The sequence below is a fragment of the Kryptolebias marmoratus genome, linkage group LG17 (genome assembly GCF_001649575.2).
Source record: "Kryptolebias marmoratus isolate JLee-2015 linkage group LG17, ASM164957v2, whole genome shotgun sequence".
In the NCBI taxonomy this organism is placed as follows: domain Eukaryota; kingdom Metazoa; phylum Chordata; class Actinopteri; order Cyprinodontiformes; family Rivulidae; genus Kryptolebias; species Kryptolebias marmoratus.
Window position 1 is genome coordinate 26,001,682 of NC_051446.1, and position 17,346 is coordinate 26,019,027.

At 41.7% G+C, this 17,346-nt stretch overlaps 1 protein-coding gene across 10 annotated transcripts in view; it reads right to left on the bottom strand.

Moving 5' to 3' along the window:
• LOC108245586 (brain-specific angiogenesis inhibitor 1-associated protein 2-like) overlaps positions 1–17,346 on the bottom strand; it is a 50,906-nt gene that overhangs the window by 9,412 nt on the left and 24,148 nt on the right. For 5 of the 10 annotated variants that reach the window (XR_005234344.1, XM_025009673.2, XM_017432625.3 and 2 more), the window contains exons 4-14: positions 15,998–16,009; positions 15,433–15,494; positions 14,739–14,810; positions 13,672–13,809; positions 8,511–8,663; positions 4,730–4,960; positions 3,750–3,945; positions 3,037–3,238; positions 2,877–2,957; positions 2,510–2,678; positions 1,431–1,468 (exon numbers count right to left, since the gene is read on the bottom strand). Coding sequence is in view for 8 of the 10 variants with exons in the window: in XM_025009673.2 (XP_024865441.1) it covers positions 1,431–1,468; positions 2,510–2,678; positions 2,877–2,957; positions 3,037–3,238; positions 3,750–3,945; positions 4,730–4,960; positions 8,511–8,663; positions 13,672–13,809; positions 14,739–14,810; positions 15,433–15,494; positions 15,998–16,009 (1,354 nt within the window). In the remaining 2 variants the exon portion in view is untranslated. Of the gene's footprint in view, positions 1–59; positions 124–1,430; positions 1,469–2,509; positions 2,679–2,876; positions 2,958–3,036; positions 3,239–3,749; positions 3,946–4,729; positions 4,961–8,510; positions 8,664–13,671; positions 13,810–14,738; positions 14,811–15,432; positions 15,495–15,997; positions 16,010–17,346 lie in introns of all 10 variants that reach the window. The other 5 variants (XM_037980968.1, XM_025009674.2, XM_037980970.1 and 2 more) reach the window with 2 other exon arrangements.

Genomic DNA, 17,346 nt, shown 5'->3' on the forward strand with positions numbered 1-17,346 from the left:
TGATCTGACTGTAAACCCCACAGACTGACCTGATCTGACTCTAAACCCCACAGACTGACCTGATCGGTCTCTGATCTGTGACATGAGCAGTGCCCTGGAGGATGGCGAGTGTTAAAGCAGGGACTGGGTGGATGGAGATGCAGCAGATAAAAGAAACAGAAGCTTCACGGTGTGAGATGATGATAAAACATAAAATAGATGAAACAAAGGAAACATAAAGGAACTAAAACTCCAATAACATGCCTTAAATGGACATGACAGTTTACCACAGAAAGCAATGAATAATCTGTAATAGCAGAAATTATTTTTTAAAAAGTAATTTGATTTCTGGAGATCACTGAGGGACCCCCAACCTAACACTTTGTGACCCACAGTGGGGTTCAGACCCCAACTTTGGAAACCACTGTCAGACTACACGATATGATATATGATATCACAGATCTGGTCAAATACTAAAGGAAAAGTGGTACAGTAATGCATCTCTTGGATAAAATACTGAAATATCCCTAAATCCTCATATAACTCTCCGTCTATCACAAACACAGAAGTGTCTGCATCGCTGACAGAACAGGAATAAATAAATATCAGATTTAAACCACAAAACCTGAATAACTGCTGCGCCTCAGGCCCTAAAATGCCACATGAGCCTCAGAGTCACATGACTTTACTCCTAGTTTAGATCCACAGAAACACGAGGAAGTAATCACACAGAGTTGGAATTAACCATGTTTTTATAAGCATACCAAAACATCTAAATGTGATTAAATTCTCTCTCCCAGCTGAGAGTCAGAAACCTGATATTATACTGAAACTCAAAGATAAAGTTAGATTTACTTTATAAAATGATCAATAAGATTAAAAATTCACTGCTCATTTAAAGCCAGCTGCAGCACAAAAATACAAAACTCAAAGCAGTGCAGGTTTTCACCATCCTGATTTTATTTTTATTTATTTTATTATAACTTGTCCACCGCATCCTGATGCTTATAATTCAGAATAAATCAGCATGTTCAGATCTACCAATGAAGAAACCGTCTCACTTATTAGATTCTGCTGACAACTAATCAGATTAGTGTTTCTCTAGATGTTGGTATAAAATGCAGTAAACACAACATGATTTCTTCCTTTATGGTTTTCTATCAAACAGATGGTGACAAAACATGAAGGCAACATAAAATGAAAAAATAACAACAAAAACAAAAAAAGCATGGTGCATTCTGGTTGGTTGGTCGCCTGATCTGTGATATATTTGTCCCAATCCCTCCTATCAGCTGTGTTAACATGGGCAGCTAATTCTAACTGGACTTTCATCAGATGGGTTTAAAGAAAAGCTTCCTGTTTACCCAGCCAGCAGGACGGATTCAGTCTCTGGCTTCCCACCCAGAACAGAACTGACTGACTATCAAACATCAACTAAAATAAGGTCTTACCTTGTGGGGAAGCGAGGTTCATACTCTTCAACTCCCTGCTGCAAAGAAAACAAAGAGAGGCAAAGATGTTGGGTTGTTGTTTATTTTAAAACCAATTATTGCTGCAACAATCAGAGCAGCCAGCAGGGGGCAGCAGAGAGATTCTGCAACATCTCAGCAGAAATTTACTAACTTAAACTGATCTCTCAGTGAAACTAAAGTTTATAAGTTTAAATCTTTGCATTAACAGCATTACACTGAGATACAATCACTGACACGATGTGCCATAAGCTTAACACAAAAACCTTTTAGTTCAGCTAAATCAGGCCCAGTGCTGATACAGCTTTTCCTAAAAAAAATCCATCTTATAAAGGCACTGTTTTTATTCCAATAAACTTTGACAATTTTGTTGCTTAAAATCATAGCAAAAATTATTTTCTCAAGGCTAAAGTTATATATCTGCAAGAGATGGGTCATGAACATTTTCATAATCTTTCACATGAAATTATATGTTTTTGTAAATCTCTGCAGGAGCAGATTCTGCTGTATGAGTAATGCATCATCATACATGATGATTTCAATAAAAACAGGTTTGATTTGTCTGACTTGTAACGCAGCTTTAGCTGCTGGTATCTCTTGAATGCCTGATGATAAAACGACAAACCCGTCATCGCTGTGAGGCACACAGAACAGTTTAAGTTGTTACATGACTGCTGTGCAAATAAGCGTCGCCCACACGTTCATTTCTAGGTGAGGCGTAGGAGGAAAACAGGGGTTTACTGTTTCATAAGACTCATTTTGCTTCTGAAAAATTCAGCTCGGCCTCATCAGCAGCAGACAGCTGGGTGAACGCGTCAGAAACGGAAGCACCCGGGTCCAGAGGTGGACTCCTCCAGTCTGAGCAGTTTCCCATCAAACTCCTGACCTCCGTAAAGACAAACTGAGCAGAAATGACTCCTGCTTTTATGTAATTTAATGTTGGAAACTCATCTAAGAGTTTCTTTAAAAGAGGCAGCCTGTCACAGCAGAGCTGCCTTCATGCTGACAGTCAGTTACAGCAGATCTGTGTGTGTGTGTGTGTGTTCTGCAGTGAACCCTACCTGTGAAAAGCCCGGCACCGCCACGCTGTAGGGGCGCTGCTGTCGGCCGTGCAGAGACGCCGCGCTCTGCGCAGCCATGCGGGAGTGCACGCTGTAATCAGCGACGGGGAGAGTCATGTCTTCTCTCTCCAGAAGGTTTCCTGTGCTGCTGCTTTTCCCGTGGTTGAGGCTGGAAACGCACACGGACAGAAAATAACCACAAACATGTCGTCACCTGCAGGACAGGTGGAAATGTCTGCAAAGACTCATTTCATTTGGAAGCATCTTCCATGACTGAGGAATCATATTTCAATGTCTTAATCTTAGAAGAAAAACTTTAGATGCATCAGAATTGCCCGTCTAAATCCAAACCACAGTAAACACCTACTTGTGAACTCGAAGTTGCCTCATGGTGTCTCGGTCGCTCTCAGAGATCACCTGGGTGTAGGAGAAGGGAAACCAGCCCCGCCTGCAGCACACATCAGCAACATGTCACAGGTCCATCTCTCTGCTAGACAAACACTGAAGCAAACCCAAGCTGGACTCACATCCTGGTCTTCTCGTTCTCCCCGTAGTGCCAGCCGTCGCGGGCCTCAGGGACCAGCAGGGTGATGACGTCGCCCTCGGAGAAGCTGAGCAGCGTGCTGTTGTCGCCCGCGGCGTGGGAGAAGATGGCCTGGACTCGAGTTCTTCCGTTCCTCTCCAGCCCTGCAGCCATGGAGCTGGAGCGGGGCAGAGTCCGGGTCTCCACTGGAAACAGTCACATCTCTTTTTACTTCTGCTTGAATCTTTCATTAAACTGCACAGGCTGTTTTTGAGTTGTACATTAAATTTCTTACACCTTCACAGCTTATTTGTTGTTATAAAACACAAGATCTTTCAAACCCAGAAAGAAAACCTAAACCCTGATATTTGATGGTTTTTACACACAGAGACATTCGTTTAGAGCAGCCTTTATGTTAAAATGAAAGATTTTAATCATCTTTCTGAATGAAAATCTTTAACGGAGCCACAGGTTGCAGATCCCTGGTTTAAACCAACAGTTTGACCCGACATGTTTAACGCTGTGAGGTTAATAAGAGCTCTGAGAGTGATCTAATACTCTGGATGTGTTGCACAACTAAAACAATTAACTTAAAGAAGCTTAAAGCCCTTACACTTCTGTCCATATAATCCCTTAAAGAGGCTTTCATCCTGATCTTTCCTGCATCGTTCACACACTCCTGCTGTGCTTAAAGGAACAAATCTAAACAATTCTTACGTAGTGTGGTTTTGCTCTTGGCGGGGGCGGCCTTGCGCACAGGCAGGGTGTTGGAGTAGACCTCCGCTCCGTGCCGGTGAGTCTGCGGCGAGGCCTTGGCCTGGGCGACCTTCCCCTCCACCCACTGCTGGTAGTCCTCTCCGCCGGCGGCGCCGTTCATCACCGGCATGGCTCCGTCCACAGCCCCCATCAGCCTCTGTTACCGGGGAGACGTTCCATCAGCTGGAGCCGTTACATAACTTTCTGCAGCTCGTTAACAGTTATCTGGGTCACAAAGTGCTTGCCGTTAAAAAAAATAAATAAAAACTTTGTTTACTGCGTTAAAAACAAACAGAACAAGTGAAGCCTGGGGGAGAGTTTCAGTTTTTACAACATCTCCACCAAACCAGAGCCTGCAGGAGGAGGGGGTTTAACGGTCTTTGGTACAAGTAAAGCTTGTTAGCGTAGTTTGGTAATGATTCCATGCAGAGCACCATTGGCGAGGTCAGCCCCCCTTTAAAAGTCCTGTTATGGTTCTCATTAGGCATCTTTTACTGCGTTTGTGCCTCAGCTGTTATTCATTTTCTTTAAAGGGAACTTCATGGTGAAAGCTAAGAAATGACACAATGAGACGCAGCAGGAAACCATATCTCGCTTCATCTCCTGTCTCTTGCATCCATATATGAATTGTCAGTTCCTGCACAAACTAACTGATGAGTCAGAAACTGATCCCGCCTCTGCTCCTCTCAGCTTCGGTGGGAGGAAACTAAACAATCAAATAAATCCACAAATGGTAATATTTTCAGTTAACACAGAATCACATTTTCAATTTGCATTTCTTTTATTTGTAGGAAATTGTTATTTTAATTTAATTTCTTCTTTTTCCAGCTCACATATGCACCGACTGAAGTTTTCCCGTCACTTTTTGTCCATAAAGCTAAATTAAATGTTCTTTCCCCTGGATATTTTCCTTCCATGATCCGAGGGCTGCAGGGACTGACCTGCTGACCCAGGCTCCCGCCGGCCCTGAAGGCCGCCAGCTCCGGAGGCACCGGCAGAGGCTTGGCGCCGGGGATGGGCTCAGAGATACTGGGGTGGTGAGCACCAGGAGGCAAGGTGCCAGCCGCGCCGCTCATCTGCTGGGCCAGGTACATGGCCCGGTCCGGCAGTTTGTTTGGCTCGGCACACGCCTGCTGCCACACCGGGATCTTCTGGGATAAAAGCTCCTTACCCTGGAAGGCAGAGGGGAGAAACGGGTCAACTAACCAGACTGTTTGAGCTCATCTACACAGAATCATTTCTACCTTTTACTGAGAAATCTCTAAAAATGTTGACATGTTTATGTTGAAGAGTTCTCTCATCGTTTCAATCTGTCAGAACCTGGAACAACAACTTAGGTAATAAATAAGCAAACGTCATGACTAAATATGATCATAAAACTAATCTAGAAATTAAATTCAAGTGGATTAAAATGAATGCGTGTTTTTATTTCCCCATCTCCATTTCTTCTATATGTCAGGCAGAGTTGGTGTGACAGAGGAGGATAGAGGAGAATAAAATAAAATAAACTTTATTGATCTCCTGAGGGAAACTGGTTGGTTGGTATAGGAGGAGATGGAGGCTGATGATCCACTGTGAGAACTAAAGGTGTGAGTGAATGGCAAACTGCCTTCCTGAGGGAGTCTCGAGAATGTCTCCCGAATGTCTCCCGAATGTCTCCCGAATGTCTCCAGACCTCAGCAGGGTTCCCAGCTTCCTCACGTGTTTCTCAGAGGTGAACAGTCCCATCACTTGACTTTTAAACTTGTTGAAAAACATTTTTAAAACAACTTTTCTCTCAAAAAAATCAAAGTTGTTGCCGGCGTCTCCAGAGGGCTGGAGCTGGATTTTGACTCCAGCAGAAAAAAAAATCTGAGGTAACTGATAAATAGTTTTTTAAAAAACTGTCCCCAGACCCAGAAAGGAGAAGCAGGTAAAGAAAACTGACGGACAGATGAATGGATGGATGGATGTCAAAATCTGCCCGTCTTCATTTCTGTTCTCCAGCAGATGAAATCATAAATGTGGAGGCGGTGCCGAGGTGGCAACAAGAGAATAAGCTGTGGTTTTTAAAAACTCGATGGTTATTTGGTCGCAAACGCTCCATTCAGTGAGACTGCAGATAAAAATGGATGCATTTTCTCAGTTTTGAGTTGGACACCACCTTAAAGGGCGCAGCAGAAAGAAGAAGAACCAGCATGTTTGCAAACATAAGTATTAAAACTTTGTGGCGTTTCTGCAAAAACCTACAACCTTTTTAAAAATGCCATACTTGGGGCTTAGTTTTAATTAGAATCTGGTGGTAAAAAAAAAAAGATGGATTTTGTAACCATTTTTAAAAAAATATGTGGAATATCTGCAGCAGATCACACAAATTTTGGATGAATAATGGATGAAACGGGTCAAAGTTAAAACTCGAGGAGAACATTCTGTACGGGTCGATCCATGAAGCTCTCAGTCGGTCCATGCATTATACAGCAGCTGCGTTACATAAACATCCTGATTTGCATTCAGCATCATCAGTGAAAAAACGAGTCCTGAAAGCTTGAATAAAGTCGGAGGGTTTTAACCCGAGCGAGCTGATGTGGAGGATGAACGGCAGGGTGACCGGACCTGCTGGGAGCGAGTGGGCTGCAGCGTCAGCTGAGAGCGATCATCAAAGAAAAGTCCAGGAAAAAAAAAAAAACTCATTTAGGACAAAAATACACATTCAGATGAAAACTGCCACTTATAGGTGGTCCTTTGTTCCCAAAGCTGTTCAAATTTATACTAAAAACAGGCGTTCAGCATGTGAATAAAGTGCTGGTGTTATTTCTGAAAAGATCAGAACACGCAGGTGAATACCTGCATCACTGAAAACAAGATAACATGAAGGTGTCACTTATAAACACAGATTTCTTTGTTTGTTCTGTAAACTTTTCCTCAGAACACGAAGCCTCTGGTGAAGAGGATGAGTCATTAAGACCCCAGTTAGCCTGTCAGATAGCAAAGATAGAGCGTAGGTGGTCAGTGCCGGTACCGGCACAGACGGTGGCTCTTCCTGCTCACACTCCACTACAAACCAACTTTTAGAAACGCAAACGGGTCCTGGGAGGAAGTCCGATCCTTTTATTCAGCTGCATTAATTACAGTTTAGGGACAGCTATTCATCATTAAATCTGAAACGACCCAACAATTACTCCACGATGCAACAGCAGAAACCAAATCAGACGACAGGTGTACGTCTACAACCTGACACAAGATGGCCGCCTCAGCTAATCGACCCTAGCCAACATGAAAATATCAATAACTCAGACACTGAGGTAAAATGTGGAGTGGTATTAGCTGAGAATCATCCCCAACTCTGAGGCCTAACAGATCAAGGAAGATGGTTTTAAAACGAAAGGAAGTCTCGAGGAATGCTACTTTTATTCAACTCTCATCTCAACAATCTTATTATGTTTTTATTTAATGCCATTAACTCTCTGAAAACAGAGGATCTTTAGTGTTTGTCGTTTCTTTTTTTGTTTTTAACTTAAAATAAAGTCTTATTGGGCCAGCTGCCCGTTCCAGTTCTGTTGTTTAATCATCACATCAGCACTTTGTGTTCTGTGCTTCCTTCTGTCTATCAATCACCCATTCAGACACTTTCACACCCACATGCAGCGAGTCGGAACCAAGTGTTCCTGCAGAACTGGGTCATTTTCTCCCCCCCCTTCATCCTCCTCCTCACCTCTGAATGTGAAGGGAGGGAGGGTGAAACCGTGGGAGGGACGAACTTTTCCGACTGATTTTTATGAATGGTTGGATCTCCTGATCTGCTGCATCGATGCATCTGAGGATGATTGGGGCTGATTTGTCTTTGCCCCCCCCCCCAGATTGAAGCAAAGCAAATACCTGCACCTACGTTTTAAACATCCACAATCAGAGTCTGTAACCAGTCGAGAGGCAATCATTTTTTCCAATCAGCCAATCCACTAATCTGGTTTGAAGGATTTTTGATGCTAATTTGCTGTAAAAGAGCCTCATTTTCCAAGGTGTTCACACAGCATCTTCAAACTACCAGCAGCAACAAGGACGTATTTGCTGCAAGAAAAAAAAAGTTAACATTTATATTTATAATTTCTGTTTTAGCTCTGCTTTGGTCTTTTCTAGCTCTTGGTTTGTGGCGTCTTGTTAAATGCTCCAGAGTTTTTCCAAATTAAAGTGAAAACTGACGTCAAAGAAGTGATTTTAAAAGATGAAACTTAACAGCTTTCACATCAGTATTTGGTCCAAACAAGTGTTAAGAAGATGTTCTGCAGCAGAGCTCAGCTAAAAGAGCTAAAGAAACTAAAATTAGCTGAATTTATTGGTCACCACTGTGGGTGGGGGAAAGAAGGTGTTTGGTTTGTAAACTTCTGTCATGTTCATGAAAACTGCAGCAGAAAACTGGTGAATTTCTTCAGCAGTTCAAAAGTTAACAAGCTGGAGTTTATTGTGTAAAAACAGAGAATCTGTCATGTCTAACTCCACTAATAAGCAACATAACTCAGACTGCGTGCTTCTAAAAACATTAAATCACCGTGTGGTGCAGCAGTGTTTGCTGTGGATCAAACAATAAAAAGTATTGTTTTATTTTATTGTGTAGAAGTTTCTGTAAAAGCTGCAGCTTGTTGGCTGGGTTTGGATGGGATGTCATCTTTCCCTGGTTTGAGCTGCAGTTACCTGAGAGGAAAGATGGACGCTAACAGCTGACAGCGAACAGGAAGTGATCCGACTCACCTTGCTGTGGTAGACGTTGCTGTTCTTGGCCACGGCACACTGACGGTCTACCAGGAAGCAGTACCTCCTCCTCTCCTCGGACAGAGCGTTCTTGTAGCCCTCAGCGATGTAGTTGTCCAGCTCGCTCTGCTTATTGCTGATGGCCTCCACGTACTGCAGGGAGACAAAACAAACATGGCAGCATGGCGCCATCAGCACTTTAAAATGCTTCAAATTTCACCTGAAAGGGGTCAGAAAAACAAACCCCTCCTGATGCAGAGAACTACAGTAAATGACTTTAACTGTGGAGGTTTGGAATCAGAAAGTTACAGAAATCAAAGCTAAAACTAATTATTGGCTCAGAATATGGTCCAGATCTGTGGAGGAAAGATTTCCTCTCTTTCCATCTCAGACTGCAGACGTCTATTCGTGTATCAGATCCAACATCTTTCCTCCAAACAGGAAGAACCGCTCATCCACAGCTGACGTCACATGGCAGCAGAACCCATCTCCGGACAGAACAGAGCTTCTGGAGGTTCTCGCGGTGTCAGATAAAATGAACCAGCATCTTCTGAGCGTCAGACGGAGCGAGGCGACTTGTTTCCAGACAGCGTCATGCATGTCTGCTCGAGCTAACAGGATGTAAAAAAGACGGATCTATAGACAACGATGCACCAGACTCTTCATCATCATCATCACACTTTCAGCAACACCAGAGGTGCTAATTACAGAATAATAAAAGCTAATTCAAACATTCATTAGAAAACATTTCCGCCTCATTTCCACATTTATCCAAACATGAAAATCTGATTTTCTAATTATAATACGACACATTTTACACATTAATGTTTCAGGAGATGAAGCCTCAGTTGTTGGCTTTTAAAAACTGACTACATAAATTCTACTGATGCATTTGCTCTCATGAAAATGATTTTTAAACTTTCAAACAGTATGGAAGTTTAAATGTTGAGTTTCCACAACATAAATGAAACGAGACAATCAGCTGAATATTTATCCCCTTAAACCAAGTTTTTATCTAAATTAGAAAAAAACTCAAAGATTTACTTTAATCTGAGCTGCTGGTTATTTTAAAAAAATAAATAAAAATCTTCCTTTAACTTAAATCTTGACAAAACATTTCTGTTAATAAATTCATTCTTGGTCAGATCTCTCTTAGAAATGAGATTTTCATCTCAGCGAGACCTCCTGATTAAATAAAGAGTCATAATTAAATAAAAACAGTAAAGCTTCAACTGTGTAAGAGATGATTTCCTTGTTCCTCCTAACATTTGTATTTTTCTAAATTTTAGCCAACTTCAGCCCACAGTCATTTAAGGATATTTTGGATGTTTTTTTTGTTTTTAGGGTGCATTTTAAAAGTCTTCTTCCATTGGTAGGTGGTTATTTCCCCCCAGTGAACAAATATCTACAGATTAATCATGACGAACAGGTGGGGAAGAACTGAGCCAGTCTTAGGAGCCAGAAGTGATTATTTTAAAAGCAGGTGAGGTTCCTGGACGTGGTCATTAGTCTGAGAGCTGAACAATGTTCTTCATGTGGGCACATCAGCCGTCACCCACACTGAAAGTGGCCGTTTCCCACAGGAAGCTGGGGGCAACTGATGAATCACTCAACTGTGGAGGACGGGCAGCTTCCAGGGTTCAACGTCCTGAAGTTTCAGGTGTCTGTCAGTCACAGAGGATCGACAGCCCCCCCGGAGCCATAACCATCCAGACTGGACCGCATCCAGTTACTTTGTTTATTTACAGAGCCGACTGGACGACATAACAGGTAAAACTTCATCTCAGGAACCTGCCTCTTAAGGTGGAATGAAAGCAACAATAATCAAACATGAACGACTGAAATGACAAATATTTGAAGCCAATATAGCATTTTATTTGATCAGAGACTAAAAACTTTCTTTTTGCCACATTTTACCTTTCTGCATGACTTCTCACACTCTTTAAGGGTTATGGAGCACAATCCACATCCATTTTTTATTTGTTCTCAAAGGTTTATTTCACCGCCTTAAACCAGCTGCAGTGAATAATAATTTAAAAACAGAGCTGAGAACACTGCAGTGGTATAATACGTTTGACTGAAGTTTTTCATACTTTAAGAAATGATGTGAACTCCTAAAAAAAAAAAAAGTATTTCTTTAAGTGCGTCTGATGATAGATAAGCTCAGTTTTTTGCAGCGTTCATACAGTTTCCAACCATTTTTCCAGCAGAAATGTGCCATTTTCCAGGAGCACAGATCGACCCTTTCATGCTCCTCCTTCACACTGAAGCTGCTGCTGTTTTCTGCTGACCCTGAGCACAAACAGCTGAAACATGTGCTTACTCAGATCCAGCATTTATTAACTTATTATACATTAAAGATGTTCTGAAGCACCGGAGCAAAAACTCTGCCGAGTCTGAAAAAAGATGAAGAGTTTGTTGGAAACGGACACTTAAAGACATCAGCAGTAATTAGACTTTTAGGTGTGGGAAGTTTTCTTTAACTTAAACCCACCTCATCAGCTGGATGCCAAACACCGTACAGAAGTTTGTAAATTAATTCAGAGCTTCCAGGAGGAGATAAAAGAGTCACTAAAGTTCTGACTCTAATTTTCCTTCAGACTGACAAACCTCTCCTGTGTCTGACTAAGACGAAGGCAAACAAACTGCCAACAGGCTTGGAGTAATAAAAGCTGGTGTTTGCTCGCTCTGCAGCTCCCAGTCGCAATAAAACAGAGATGAAATGTGAAATGAAAGCAGATATTTGGGGACATGACAGTTCTACAGGAGGCAGAGCTCTAACTGCCGCCCTGCAATAATCTACAGCTAAATTAGTCCTTTTATGACTTTTTGTTAAATTCTTTTATCCAGCACATCATTATGTTCTTCTTTTTATGCCCCAAACAAACCAGAAATGTTCATCTTCGTTTTCATTTAGCCTCCCAAAGAGAAACAAGTCACTAAAAAGTGTCAGAAACAGACTGACTGTAATAAGTAAAACTGAAGCATTTATTTAGATTATTTCAGATATTAAAGAGAAAATGGCAAGGTGCTTCGAAAAAGGAACATCCAGCCAATAATTCTCTTTACCCGGTTTTCTGTTCAGGGTCACAGGAAGCTGGTTCTGATTTAAGTCGTGAGCAAGAAGAGAAGAGAAAAGGTTTTTTTGCAGACCTGAAGAAGCTCTTTGGATGAGAGGGGACACGAGAGAAGAAGTCAGTTTCTCTTACTTAAAGAAAAAAGGCGACACTTAAGAATCTCTTTTCCCTTAAAGGTTTTGAAGAGAAATAAACAAATTTCTACTGGAGACAATAAAGACAGATGGACACTCTGGTGGCAGAAATTTAAATTAAAGAGGTTTTCCTTCTTTACAACAGAGGGGCTGCTGCTCTTCATGTTGGAGCCCGTGGTATCAATCGTTTGAACAACCACCAGGCCACCGCCTGCTGCAGAAACACTAACAGTTAGACAGGAAGAGAGCAGCATGGAGCCTCTTCTTCTGCCTCTGGATGTTCTGCACAATTAGCTGCGACCTCTGAAACCCCGTCTCCTCTGGACTGGAATCAGACATGCCTTCAGTTCTACGACGTCTACAGTTTATTATTAGTCAAGTTCTTGGGCATTAAAACTGAACGTTAAGATTCTCACCATCTGAAAATCTGTATCAGCAAGTTCAAACTAATCTAAATACAAAACTTCTCCTGCTGAAATACGAGCTGTGACCAGAGATGTTAAACAAACAACATATTAAGAGTGAAATGTTTTACATCTGACACACAGAATGCAGAATAAAGTGTAACGGAGTAATTAGCTGTAAATCAAACGGCACATTGCAGCCGTTTGAAGTTTTGCTGCTGTGCACAGCGTCCTGCAGACAGGCTGAAGTCCCACAGTCCCTCCTTTCATTCTGACTTTAATCATCCGTGGAACTGGACCACATATTGTTGATCCCTGGAATAAATGTTCTGAAACCAGATGTGCTGAAGTAAAGAGGTGGCGAACATGAAATTTGATTTTTGCGCTTTCATTATCCTGCAACCGAGTCCTGTTTGGTTTTACTTCCAGACTTTCCTCAACTCTTCCATCAACTTTAGAAATAAACCTCCTGTTTTTTTTAGACTATTCTGCAGGTTTTAACTCCAGTTTGTTCAGCTAAAAGGACAGATTTTCTCAGCTTTGAAGAGATTGTAACGGCACGGTGGTGCAGTGGTTGGAGCTATCCCTTCACATTGAGAAGGTCGCAGGCTGCAGCCTTTCTCCTCGTGCACAGGTGGGTTTCCTCCACACAGACCAAAGACATGCATGTTAGGTTAACTGGTAACTGAATGGTTGTTTGTCTCGTTTGTCTCTACGTGTCCATGTGATGGACATGCAACCTGTCCCAGATGTCCCCCACGTCTCACCCAAAGCGCCCCGGCACAGAGAAGTGGGTAAAAGAAAATGGCTGCATGGATGTTTACAAAGGAATGTTTAGATTAGATTTACCTCGTCTTCTCTGTGGGATGAAGTCAAACTGAACTGAGGCTCATTAAACCACAGATTGCTGCACACTTCGTCTGAAAGACAGGAGAAATAAAAGCCTTCTCCGTGCTCTCAATTAGCATCCTGCTGGGCTGAAAACAGCTGATGGGACAGACAGGAAGCACTTGTGCAGGTTGTATAAGCAGGCCCACCCACCATGTGTCATCAGAACACCTACAGACCGTCTAATCACACCTCCGCTCAGGCCGTTACCTGAACACGAGCGGAGAAAGCTTCCCGTTCATCTGCACCAAGTCTCATCAGATCATAAAGACAAGAGAATCCAAACTTAAACAGGCTGCACATTAAATGATTTTTCTCCTAATATCTGTGAGGCAACCCTGTAGTTTCATCTTAAATAATCAGAACCTCTTTTATTCCAATTTAAATATCTACAAAATACATTTCAGAAAACAAAGAGGTCCAGATTAACTTTACATCAACTCATGAGCAGAGTTCTCATTTATTCTGACCGAAACAAAAACTACAAACTGTCAAACTTTCAGACTCTAGTTGTTTGTATTAAATGAAACATCCTCTCCCATCAGTGTCTGTGATTTGAAGCCTGAAGCTGGTTCCTGCACCACACGCTGGCCCGAAGCCATCGGGACGGCAGAACGTTACATGCTCCACCTCCTGCATGCGAGCGCCGCACACTGACCTGCATCTCCTTGTCTCCGTACTTGGACGAGTGCTTGCTGCCCTGGCTCTTCCTGCGCAGCTTCTTCAGCTCCGCCTGGCATTTCTCCAGACTCTCCCCTTTGCTCTTGTGCTCCATCTGGTACTTCTTCAGGGCCGCCTGAGGGGGGCAGCACAAAGTCAGACTGTTGGCAACAAAGCAAAACCTTCACCTGATTAACTTCATCTTTGCAGTCAGTTCCCAGGATGCATCTACATCTCAGCACATTTTATTTTCACCAAACAAACGTCCTCTGACGTTTTTGGGAAGTGACTTATATAACTCTGGAAAAATTAAACGACTGATTTCATAAGAGCGTTTCAGCCGGATTCAGCTGGGAGGTGGACCTGAAGTGGAGCGGATTTACTCGGGCTCATCGTGGTTCAGGTACGACGTTACATAACGAATCTGAGGGTCCTCAAGAAGCGCTGACCCAAGACTCTTTTTGAAAACTAAAGCTTGAATCAAAGTGTTTATATTTAGTTCAGTAAAAACGTGAAGGAAGCTGATTATTAAACACAAACATGTGACGTTCTGTTTCAGACGAGCTTCTTTCCAGTTTTTCATTCACTGAACCCTGAAAGATCTTAATATTTTAAACTAAAAGTTAAAACATTTGTTGATGAAGCCCAACATCCAGCTCTAAACTAAGGTTTGAGAAAGTTAACCTGGTAGTTTTTATTCAAGTTTATACAAAAACCTAAAAATTTCACTGCAAAGCAAAAAAACACATGAATACATTTTGTTTTACCAACTGCACCTTGTTTTAATTTATAAATAATAAAGCAAACCACAGTGTTTTGTGATTTTTGTATCTTTAAACTGACAACAAATTTGTCACAATCATGCTGTAGGTTGGAGGTTTAATGGGTTTGTTAACCACGGTTTTATAAAATGTATAACTTCACTCGTTTTAAATCAAAGTTCACGTCTAAAAATCCTGAAGCTGATCAAATCAAACCTTCTGTTTGCTTCTCAGACTGCAGGAGTCGTGACTCTCAGCGGGTTCAAACTGTGGGAATTTGGAACAAAGAAAAAGAGACTCTTACGTTCAGGTAGCGAGCGTCCAGCTCCACCTTCTTCTCCAGCTCAGTGAGCAGCTCGTTGTGGAACGACTTCAGCTGAAAAACAAACAGAGAAACCTCAGAAACAATGAGCTCCGTGAGGCCGACCGCAGCCGAGTATTTATAAAGTGCTGCGCTGCGAGGACGATTTGTTTTGTGTTTGGAAGTGACACACCCAGAGGTCACCGGAGGAGGCTCGGCATGGAAACGGGTTTTCTGTTTCTGCACGAGCACCAGATCTGATTCAAGACCGGAAAGCAAAGCATCCTCCCTTAAACTTAGAAATGATAGAATTCTATAACCAAAAGGATTGATTGTGCTGAAAACAGCCACTCGAGATAAAATATGAGTCACAACAGAACAAAACTGCTTCTGACATCCAGTTACTCAAAAGAATAAGAATATTTCTTTAACGATCAGCCACAAAAAGACTTCAAACCTTTTTATTGCCACTACAATTGGCCAATTTACTCTTTGAGAATCTGAAATGAGAAGATTTCTGTCTGTGATGGCTGTAATTTAGATTTAATCAGCTTCTTTAAGCAAACAAAGTTGCAAGCAGCTGCCGAGGCAAAGAAAACGCTGCTTCTCCTACATATATGTTGGGATGGAGCCGTTTGTCTCCTGATTGGCAGCTTGAGTTGTGCTGATTTTAGCAACATGATCACCACATGCTCACCATCTCCTCGAGCTGGATCTGGATCTGTCTGTGCACTTCAGCCATCTGAAAGAGCACATCCCCTGCAGAGAGGAGACAAAGAACAAGGAGACAGTAAACAGGAGGAGGACAGACCACAGAGCGTCATATTAAATCTTTCCACAAGCCTGACAGGGTTACACAAATCGTGCAAAAATCAAGAACCATGCAGCCAAACGGAACGGATGGGAAGACGGGTGAGCCGACGGACGAGATGGAACAGCTGATGTGATACGGACAGAAACTCAAAACTGTGAAAGAAATCAAATTAAATGTGCTGCACACATGTATTTAATGACAAGAGCTGACCAAAAAAAACCTACAGAAAGTTCTTAACCCAAACTGATCGAAACAGTTTTCTCTTTCCTTCCTTCCAGGAGCTTCAAACTTTACAGAAGTCTGAAATCTTAACGGTTCTTCTATGAATTAAGACACGTTCGGGAAAACATCAAAAAGCAAAACCCAGAAAAAAATCTAAACCTATAAAAGAAAAAAAAGAAACTAAAATATGATTCATGCAGCCAAGGAGGTGTTTTAAGATACCTACATGCTGCCTCTTCTGAATATGCAATGCGTTGTAAAAAAATAAAACAAAAAGATCTAGTTTTAGTAAAAACAGGGATAGAAACCTGAAGAGAGTGACAGATCAAACTATCCTGAAAAAAATGAGGCAAATGACAAGTTTTTACACAGAAAAAGTAAAATAAAACACTTAAAAACACTCGTCTACTTTACACAAGTCCAAACCCATACTGGATTTCTGTTTTACTTCTATAAAAAGTAACAATAATTTTAAATAATACTCAGATTTTAACAACAGAACAAGTTTTAAAAATCCTCCTGATAAAAGTGACTGATAAGTTTATTTACATCATTTTTATGCTAAATGAATAAAAAACTTCAGCATCTTCTACAAAAATCCAGTATTGGTTGAGCAAGTTTACATTAAATATTAATTTTATGCTTTTATATCTGAACTTGCGGAATAATGTCGTCATACATTATAATAATTTAGACAAACCGGAGGCTGTCTTTATTTTCTTCCAAGCAGTCAAACTTTGAAAGATGGAGATAAAAACCACATTTCTTTGGTCGCCCACTAATCAGTTTTGGTTCGGTCTGTTGGACAATTTTGTCCTTAATGAGACAAACTGGGGGGAAAAAGAAGTTAAAGTCCAAAGAGACAAAAAGCCTGAAGAACTGTTAATTCAGACAACTTTAAAAGATAAAATCTGGCTGCTTGGAAGCAAATAATGACAGCATTTCAGGGGGGGTTACTGTAAATAACTAAAGAAAAGAAATTCAGAGAACCAGGGTCAGTTTGAAATGAAACATCATATAAACATATGACCAGCAACACATTGTTTTTATGCAATGCAGGACAATCTGTTCACAGATATATTCAGAATGTCACAATAATATGATACAGATATAAAAATATTAAATTAAAAGAAACAAAACTGTCCGAAGTGACCGGAGCGACAGCCGCAGCACCACTGCAGCTAATATACGTTAATGGCCCTCATCTTCCTCCTGCATAATGTGTCCTGACACCGTGTCGGCGAGGTTTTCTCCCCGGACGGGGGACAGTCGGCGGGGACGCGGAGTGGGCTGTCTGGACAGGATTAATGGGCTTAATGGAAGTGCTGCAGTCATGCAGAGGAGACTCAGGTGGAGGAGGACGGATTAGGTCCAGGTCAGACGGACACGCTGAAGACCAGCTTTTCCTTCATTCTCTTCTACAAGTTTATATGAAACAGACCTCGCCCCTGCAATGGTTTAACATTTCTGCACAAGACAAGTACATCACAAATATATATGGTTGCAAAATGTTTATTTGAGCCACACACAGAAACACAGAGTCCTCTCATCCAACACCCCTCCCTGGACCTTAGG